At 31.6% G+C, this 9,851-nt stretch overlaps 2 protein-coding genes across 2 annotated transcripts; one reads left to right on the forward strand and one right to left on the reverse strand.

Annotated features, from left to right (window-relative positions):
- The first annotated feature begins 468 nt into the window (after nt 1–468).
- Nucleotides 469–4,150, forward strand: LOC145160580 (peptidyl serine alpha-galactosyltransferase). Its single transcript, XM_079079848.1, has 7 exons — nt 469–1,060; nt 1,330–1,500; nt 1,595–1,838; nt 1,924–2,124; nt 2,229–2,872; nt 3,006–3,249; nt 3,322–4,150. Exons 1-7 carry the CDS (start codon nt 774–776, stop codon nt 3,928–3,930), a joined length of 2,400 nt encoding a protein of 799 aa, XP_078935974.1. The 5' UTR covers nt 469–773; the 3' UTR covers nt 3,931–4,150.
- Nucleotides 4,151–5,434: 1,284 nt separating this feature from the next.
- Nucleotides 5,435–6,293, reverse strand: LOC145160581 (uncharacterized). Its single transcript, XM_079079849.1, has one exon. The coding sequence runs from the start codon at nt 6,185–6,187 to the stop codon at nt 5,609–5,611; it is 579 nt and encodes a 192-aa protein (XP_078935975.1). The 5' UTR covers nt 6,188–6,293; the 3' UTR covers nt 5,435–5,608.
- Between the last annotated feature and the right edge of the window lie 3,558 nt (nt 6,294–9,851).

Genomic DNA, 9,851 nt, shown 5'->3' on the forward strand with positions numbered 1-9,851 from the left:
ATCGGAAAGTCGGAGCGGGATCCAAAATGAAGTCGAGGTCTAATTTTTTTCATAATATATTCTGGAATACGTACGTGTACTCCATAATTGTTTCCGAAACAACCCATTCCGAAAGAAATATAATGGCCGACCCACTAGAAAATGAGTCCGAATTATTTTTGAAACGGCCTATTCCGAAGAATATGGTTATTTCACAAAAAATAATGTAAATGAGTTTTTTTTTTTTTTTTTTTTTTTCCAAAACACACAAAAAAATGGTTAGTTTACTTGATTTTTCTTTAAAATATACCGTTAACAATTTTGAAATATATAAACGTATATAAACAATCAAATAAACAATCTCAAACACCAAATATCAACTTGTACCTTAGCGGTCGGATGAACATGAACTTGTATAATCAACGGTGCAAAGTCCGCTCACTATATAAACGGGTGCGTCCTTTGGTTTCCCTTTGACAAATCCACGCTGCAAACGTTCATGAATCTATTATCCTCTTTGACTTTTGATCCAGTCAGCCACTCGAACTCGTTCTTAGATGTAACAATCACAAATCATTTTAATAATCATTCCATGTTCATATCACATCGATGGGGTTGTGGCAGTTGAAAATCAAAGCCTAAAACCCCAATTTTCAATTCATTCTCAGTTGCGGTTCTCCATCACCACCCTTTCTCTCTTTAAAAACAACAAACACTCGACGTTTGACCCACAAAGTCATGCGATCCAGATCTTCGAGGCCTCACTCAGCTCAATTGTCGCTTCGAGTTGCTGCATGATGGCAGGGTTATTGACCTTAGTGGTGGTGTTGTGTTTGATCAATACCGGATGGGGTCAGGAAGCGCCGTACAGGATCCACACATTGTTTTCAGTTGAATGCCAAAATTACTTCGACTGGCAGACGGTGGGGCTCGTTCATAGCTTCCGGAAATCCGGTCAACCAGGCCCGATTACACGGCTTCTCAGCTGCACTGACGAGGAGAAGAAGAGTTATAGAGGAATGGACTTGGCTCCCACCTTTGAAGTCCCTTCCATGAGTAGACACCCTAGAACTGGTGACTGGTAACTTCATTCAATTCCATAATAGCGCGTTTTTCTCTGTGAATCTATTGAGATTTTGTCTGCGTAAATATCCTTTTGATTGATTAGGTTAGATGCATGATGTACTATATCATCGATTTGATATTAAGTGATGAAATAGCCTGGTCAATTTGTGGCTCATTTGTGTGTTTTGAGCTTGATTAAACCACTAAATTTGTGTTGAAATCTGCAATAGATTCTCACTTCTTATCCTGTCAAAGTACAATCTTAAATCTGTGTGTTTACTACAGGTACCCTGCGATTAACAAACCAGCAGGAGTTGTTCATTGGCTCAAACACAGTAAAGATGCACAAAATGTTGATTGGGTTGTTATCCTAGATGCAGATATGATCATCAGAGGTCCAATTCTACCATGGGAGATTGGCGCAGAAAAAGGCAGACCTGTTGCTGCCTTTTACGGGTATATAATCATTTTCATAATCTTAATTTCCATATATTAATCATTCTTGATGGAAATTTACTTAAGGATCTTCAACGTTTGAAAAATTGCATAGCTACTTAGTGGGATGTGATAATGTACTCGCCAAATTGCACACAAAGAACCCAGAACTATGTGACAAAGTTGGTGGGCTCTTAGCCATGCATATAGATGATCTTAGAGCTTTAGCACCAATGTGGCTTTCCAAAACAGAAGAAGTGAGAGAAGACACTGCTCATTGGTCAACAAATATCACCGGTGATATTTATGGCAAAGGGTGGATCAGTGAGATGTATGGATACTCATTTGGTGCAGCAGAGGTAATTATTCATTTCAATAATTCCAATTATCGATTGATATATTTATACTTTCAAAATTCTTAGTTGCTATTATTCAAATTATCAGGTGGGACTTCGACATAAAATTAATGATAATCTAATGATCTACCCTGGATATATTCCACGTGAGGGCGTTGAACCTATTCTTATGCATTATGGCTTACCATTTTCTGTTGGAAACTGGTCTTTTAGTAAATTAGAACACCATGAAGATGATATTGTATATGACTGTGGACGCCTCTTCCCTGAACCTCCTTTCCCCCGAGAGGTAACAATTTTTTTTTTTATTATAAATTTCTTTATTTCAGGTCACCTGATACTGTAACTATAATTCTATATATAATATATACTTAATGTTAAGAGTTTATGTAGGTGAAAGCAATGGAGCCTGATAAACACAAAGTGAGGGGGCTTTTCTTGAATTTAGAATGTATTAATACGCTAAACCAAGGTCTGATAATACAACACGCAGCATTTGGGTGCCCAAAACCAAAATGGTCAAAATATTTGAGTTTCTTGAAAAGCAAACACTTTGCTGAGTTGACTCGGCCGAAAGGTTTGACTCCCAAGAGTCTCCAGATAATGGAAACACATGTTCAAGAACATATCAATTATGATGAACCCGAGAATCTACCTACAAAAATCCACACGCTTTTTTCAACAGAATGTAGCACGTATTTTGATTGGCAAACAGTGGGTTTGATGCACAGCTTTGGACTCAGTGGACAACCAGGAAATATTACACGGCTTCTTAGTTGTACAGAAGAAGATTTAAAAAAATACAAAGGTCATGATTTGGCTCCCACACATTATGTCCCTTCTATGAGCCGACATCCATTAACAGGCGATTGGTATCCAGCTATTAATAAACCAGCTGCAGTGCTTCATTGGCTTAACCATGTAAAAACAGATGCAGAATTTATAGTAATTCTTGATGCTGATATGATCATGAGAGGACCAATTACACCATGGGAGTTTAAAGCAGCAAAAGGCAAACCAGTTTCAACTCCTTACGAGTAAGACAACCAAAAATCTTTAGTGAAATAATTTGTATTATGGAATATGGATTGAATCTGATGTATATATATATATATATATATATATATATATATATATATATATATATATATATTTTGTAAATAATGTCAGTTACCTTATTGGGTGTGACAACGAGCTTGCAAAACTCCATACTAGCCACCCTGAAGCTTGTGATAAAGTTGGTGGTGTGATCATAATGCACATAGATGATCTCAGAAAGTTTGCTCTTTTATGGTTGCATAAAACAGAGGAAGTTAGAGCTGATACTGCTCATTATGGGAAAAATATAACCGGTGATATTTATGGAACTGGGTGGATTAGTGAAATGTATGGCTATTCCTTTGGTGCAGCTGAGGTAAGTTTTTTATCCACAATTTGTGCATAAATACTAAAATGGGAATTTAATATTTCTTTTTTGTTTGTGCAGTTGAAGTTGCAGCATGTTATAAGCCGTGATATTATGATATACCCCGGGTATGCTCCAGAACCCGGTGTTAAGTATCGGGTTTTTCATTATGGATTACATTTTAGGGTTGGGAACTGGAGTTTTGATAAAGCAAACTGGAGGGACGTTGACTTGGTCAACAACTGTTGGGCAAAGTTTCCTGATCCGCCCGAAACTTCAGAAGCTGACCGAACAAATGAGGAATCTTACCAACGTGACTTGCTAAGTATAGAATGCGGAAAGACACTGAATGAAGCTCTTCAGTTACACCATGAAAGGAGGAGATGTGGTGATGTGAGGGAAAGTTCCCGGGTCCCACCTCCACCAGATATGGACATAGTTGATGAAGTTATGTTTGAGAGAAGTGATAATAGGTCTGAAAAGGTGGTGGACCCATTGTTGCCTTCTGAATCAAGTCAGACACTTCTTGATTTTAGATTTTGGATGATTTTTTTGTGGGCGTCTTCAGTTTTGGGATTTGGGGTAGTGATGATGGTGATACTTAGAGGTAAAAGGCAGAAGAAAAGAGGGAAGAAGAGTAGGAGTGTGTCTTCGCGTGGTGAGTTTAAAGAGAATTTGGGGAATAGGTAAAGACTAAAGAATTGATGATGTTGAAATTGTGTGAGAGATGATAATGACTTAAAATGTGTATTTTGTTAGATTATATAAAGATTTTGAGATTCTAAGAGTTGAAAGATGTAATTTATAAGGGATCAGAGTCCCTTTTGTTGTAATAAGTAATAAGGTCTTTTCTTGCACTTCAACCTTTTATGTATACAACAGCATTTAAGGTATCTTTCTTGGAGGAATATTTGTAGTGATTTCCATACTTTAAGTCGTGAAAAATCCATAAATAAGGTCTCCTGTGCAAACAATACCACCTTTTTTTTTGCTTTAATGATACTTAATTTACCTTTTTTAAATTTTTTTTTTTATGTTGGTTGTGGGACTGGTTTTAAGGCATCCATAGTCCAGATTGACGTTTATGTTCTTATATGTAATGCAATTGTTGGGTCTTGTAAACGTGACAAAATATTTTATTGTTTCAATTATGATGAGTGTGGTCGAAATTCATGGTGTTTCGATTGACTATGACAATTTTTAGTATAAAAGTAACACGTTTAGAAAAAGAGTTGTAAAGAGCAAGGGGAGGAACATATTTAAAAAAAAACATAGAACCGATCATTTGGCCTACAAATATGGCTAAAGGAATTTTATCTATTTGAGGAATACATGAAATAGGGAGGTAGATGTCGACAGTCATGTCTTACAATGGATAAAGCGACCACATCACATAGATGAACCTCCTATTTTGGTAGTTTAGTAATTATGTTCTTCAAGCTCCAACAGCATTAACATCCTCTTGATTTTGGGCTCATGTCGGAGGCATCTATGTGACGATGTCGTTCTATACCTTGTGATACATGATTGTTGACATCTATCTCATCTATCCCATCGCAGTTGTCGAGACTTACAAGAAAATAATTACTAAAATACGAAATTGGGGGGGTGGGGGGGGGGGGGGGGTATTATAATACCAAATAATTATATTTATAAATGAAATATCATAGATAATCTAATTTATTAAAATTGGTGTATTAGTGGTGTCACTAAAGACTTATTGTTATTTTGCAAAAGAATTTCCTAAAATATAAAGAATTTTGCAATTTGTTTTAGCGAAGTTATTCATATTTCATAAAATAATGAGAAAAGTAATTTGTAGATTGAATTAATTTTGTATATTAAATCAATTTTAAAATCACTTATTTTTACAAAAACGAAAACATTTTGTAATAAGTATGTAAAAATGTGATGATTGAGCACACGTTAGAATTCAAGAGAAAATAAACAAGAATTTCCATGATTGCTTTTGCATTGTATTTTAATTAACTGATTAATAGTTTTAACTTTTAGGCTTATATAATCATGTCAGTTACATAATTTTAATTAAATAATCTGATATAAATCATCAATAGCATCTAGAATGATTATTCATCCAATCAAATTTTGTTGTTCATTAGCTTGTGATCATCTTTGTTGTAATCTGATATAAGTTAGAGTTGGAGTGATATCAATTCATTACGAAAGACAATAATTCATAGAATACAAAATACACACGCATCAACAATTTTATTAAATATTTATGACTCCATTACATTATTGTACAAGTTAGAAACCAGTAAAGGAATAATACCTTTGAATATAAACAAGGAAGAACATTATATGATATGATGAACTGATGACCCCAGTTTTGATCATATAAATTGGATCACTGCTGAATATCTCCAACCAAATACCATCCATCATCTCTATTCTCATCTGCATCTCCTTCTCCCCAACACAATCCTACATCACAATAACTCATACAATCATCTTTATCTTCACCCCCAATTTGCTCCTCTGTTACAATCGACGCAAGTCCGATCCCAATTTCGACGTTACAATTAGTATCCTCATGGTAATCATAGTCACAATCCTCAATTGCACCATCATATTCATCGCCATCATCATAACATGCGTCGCTAGCTAAGTCAGCTAAAACGCCGGTAGCCGACGTACAAGTAGGATAACCAATTAATCCGGGATCAGATCCGATTGATCTCAACTTCATGGTGCCCTTGGCCTTGTCTTTCGACTTAGTAGCCGGATGGATATGACAACCGACGCATCGTGCCTTACCACATTTCCCGGTGAACTTGGACTGATTTGTTGGCTTCCTTGATACCTTGGTGAACATACCGGCGACGGAGGCGGAATCTACCGTCTTTACGTATTTCCGTTGAGACAAGGTAGTCGGCAGGATCATGTAGCTCCGAACAACACCGTGTTGACGACCCTCTCTCTTCATCGGTACGGTCGTTAAGAGAGCTAGAAGTTGTTAGGTACAGAATTGCTTTGCGTGATTTTATAGAAGAATGAAACAGGAGATTAGATTGTTGAAGAAGGCAATTAACTTGGGGAAGAAGGTGGTTTGGCAGGTCAACTGTGCTTGTTCCACAAGATTAACTTGTACTTTGTGTTGCAAATTTTGTACATTTTTTTAATAAAAAAAGATTCCAAAAAATAAGAAATTTTAATAAAAAAGCTACTTACACATATTATCACTATAATTATTAGCCTATGTGGATTACACATAAGCATCAAATCATACCTATCGTAGTGGTTGCTATGGTATAATAAGTACAAAATATCAAACTATGTGATTTATATGTCCCAACAAAATTTAGTTGACAAAATGAGTAAATAGCTAACATAACATTTGAACGATCAAATGTGACATATTCGTGAAATGTGAAGCAAATGTCAACCCACTGTATAATCTAATTTTTTATTGTTATTTTACATCTTTATATGAACTATTATAGTATATCAAAATTCACTCGAGTGAATATTTTTGACGAATAATTTGCACAAAGAAAATGAAATGATAGCAACACAAGTGTTTAACATGTTGTATAAATTCTCACAAATGATATCAAAATGCACTTTGTATAACACATTTTTACGAGATAGGTGTATACATTGTTTTACATGTTTAATCAATATGATAGTTTATCTGTATATATATCCAAACAGGTAGTTTATTATACTTTGACCAAGTTCCTTATTAAGTAGCATTTTCATGAGACCCTGAACTCATTTTGCTAAATGGTCTTTTCACGTTTTTGGAAGTCATTAATAGATTATTTAACATATGTTTTATATTGTCGTATTACACCTACTTATTCAAAATCTTAGCTTTTTTATTTTCATGGAATAGTTTTTTGCATGCTTTTAAAAATTATGATATATCGTTTAATACGTTCTGTCATTGTGGCAGTATACACACTTATCTAAACTGTCAATTTACTCTTTTTTATTTATTTATTTTTATTTTTACCTAGATGTCATTTTGCGAGGTAAGAACATTTCGAGAACGGATAATAACATTATAAGGTAACAATCTATTGCTTTTGATTTTAAATGATCCCTCATTTATTTTTTGTACGTTAAAGGGTGTAATTTTTCAAATTTGTGTCAATATTGTCACTTTGACAAAACTAAAAATGGGACATTCGGTCATATGGATGATGTAGGCAATACACATGTGCACAGGTTTTCCTTTCCAGATCACTAAAAGCAGGTGTGGGCCGTCTAGAGTAGTAAGCCTTGTATATATCGTTTATTTAGAGGGACAATCCCAATGTTACTTGCATTCGAGAGACAGCACACAAGAACATCATCAAACATTCAAATGTATAAGGTTTTTATGGGCCGTCTAGAGTAGTAAGCCCACGAAGCTTTGCTTACATGATCTCGTTAAATACATTAAATACTTGTACAAAAGTCTCAATATCTTAGGAAATATTTTAATAAAATCTTAAATTTTATTTTTTAACAAAAAAGTCTTGATTTTTTTACATTTTAAATAGAAAAGCCCAAGAAACCGGCTAATTTATTCACTTTAGCATTTTTTGACTTGTTCAGCAGGTCATAAGACCAAATTGTTAATTTTTCGAAAATAATGAGACTTTTTTACAGATTTCGTCAAAAAATTTATATAATGTATAAACATATTTCTTACATATCTATATCTATTTTTACGTATTTGTATATTTTTTAAGTTTTTATATGTATATATTTACATATTTTTATGTATTTTAAATGTATAAACATATTTTTTTTACTTATTATATGTATTTTTAACCATTTTACATAATTTTTTTATGTATTTTTATGTGTTATTTTTTATGTATTATATATTTATATGTATTTTTATGTATTTTTACGTATTTATGTATTTTTTAAGCTTTTTATATAGATGTTTATGTATTTTAAATGAATAAACGTATTTTTTACGTATTTATATCTATTTTTAAGTATTTTATATATTTTTTATGTATTACGTATATATATATATTTTTAAGTTTTTTATATAGATGTTTTTGTATACTTATGTATTTTAAATGTATAAACGTATTGTTTTACTTATTTATATGTATTTTTTAAAAGTATTTTACATATTTTTTTGTGTTTTTTATGTATTATGTATTTATATGTATTTTTTGCGTATTTATGTATTTTTTTAGTTTTCTTATATAGATGTTTATGTATTTTTATGTAATTTAAATATTTAATCCTATTATTTTTACGTGTTTATTTATTTTTTACTTCAAGTCGTCTTCACCATTTCATCTAATTTGCAAGGCTTTTTCGAGTATGTCTAGATGGTTTTACTACATACCCATATATTTTAAGCTTTTCCCATTCGATGTTTAATTTCAAGATAAGCTAATGGGAAAAGCTTAAAAAAATATGAGTATGTAGGAAAACCATCTAGACATACTCGTAGAAGTTGTACGAATTGGATGAAATGGTGAAGACGACTTGAAGTACAACTTCTTCGATTATGTCTAGATGGTTTTCCTACATACTCATATTTTTTAAGCTTTTTCCATTAGTTTATCTTGAAATTAAAATCGAATAGGAAAATCTTAAAATATATGGGTATAAGTAAAACCATCTAGACATACTCGAAAAAGCTGTGCAAATTAGATGAAATGGTGAAGACGATTTGAAGTAAAAAATACATAAACACGTAAAAATAATACGATTAAACATTTAAAATATATATAAATACATAAACATATATATATATATATATATATATATATATATATATATATATATATATATAAGAAAACTAAAAAATACATATAAATACATAATACATAAAAAAACACACAAAAAATATGTAAAATACTTAAAAAAATACATATAAATATGTAAAACAATATGTTAATACATTTAAAATACATAAATATACAAAAAAATCTATATAAAAAACTTAAAAAAAAATACATAAATACGTAATACATAAAAAATATGTAAAATACTTAAAAATAGATATAAATATGTAAAAAATACGTTTATACATTTAAAATACATAAACATCTATATAAAAAAGCTTAAAAAATACATAAATACGTAAAAATACATATAAATACATAATACATAAAAAATAACACATAAACATACATTAAAAATATGTAAAATGGTTAAAAATAAATATAAATAAGTAAGAAAATACGTTTATACATTTAAAATACATAAAAAAAACGTAATTATATACATATAAAAACATAAAAAATACACAAATAGGTAAAAATAGATATAGATATGTACAAAATATGTTTATACATTATATAAAAATTTTGACGAAATCTGCAAAAAAGTCTCATTATTTTCGAAAATTAACAATTTGGTCTCATGACCTGCTGAACAGGTCAAAAAGGGTTAAAGTGAATAAATTAGCCGATTTCTTGGGCTTTTCTATTCAAAATGTGAAAAAGTTAGGACTTGTTTGTTCAAAAAATAAAATTTATGACTTTATTAAAATTTTTCCCAAAATATCGGAACTTTTCTGGAGATATCCCAATGCACAATCGGAAAACTAATAGGCAGTTTTAAACTAGAATGTCGATGATCCAAAATAATGAGAATGTGGATCATGTATATTTTAAAGTTAAACT

The sequence above is a fragment of the Lactuca virosa genome, chromosome 2 (assembly GCF_052849685.1).
Source record: "Lactuca virosa cultivar CGN04683 chromosome 2, Lactuca_virosa_CGN04683_v6, whole genome shotgun sequence".
In the NCBI taxonomy this organism is placed as follows: Eukaryota; Viridiplantae; Streptophyta; class Magnoliopsida; order Asterales; family Asteraceae; genus Lactuca; species Lactuca virosa.

Excerpts from the sequence above, each read along its gene's own strand:
- LOC145160581 (XM_079079849.1), bottom strand. The coding sequence starts at position 6,187 with ATGAAGAGAGAGGGTCGTCAACACGGTGTTGTTCGGAGCTACATGATC.
- LOC145160580 (XM_079079848.1), top strand. The coding sequence starts at position 774 with ATGATGGCAGGGTTATTGACCTTAGTGGTGGTGTTGTGTTTGATCAAT. Across the intron at positions 1,839-1,923 it reads ACTCATTTGGTGCAGCAGAG|GTGGGACTTCGACATAAAAT; the intron begins GTAATTATTCAT and ends TCAAATTATCAG. Across the intron at positions 3,250-3,321 it reads ATTCCTTTGGTGCAGCTGAG|TTGAAGTTGCAGCATGTTAT; the intron begins GTAAGTTTTTTA and ends TTGTTTGTGCAG.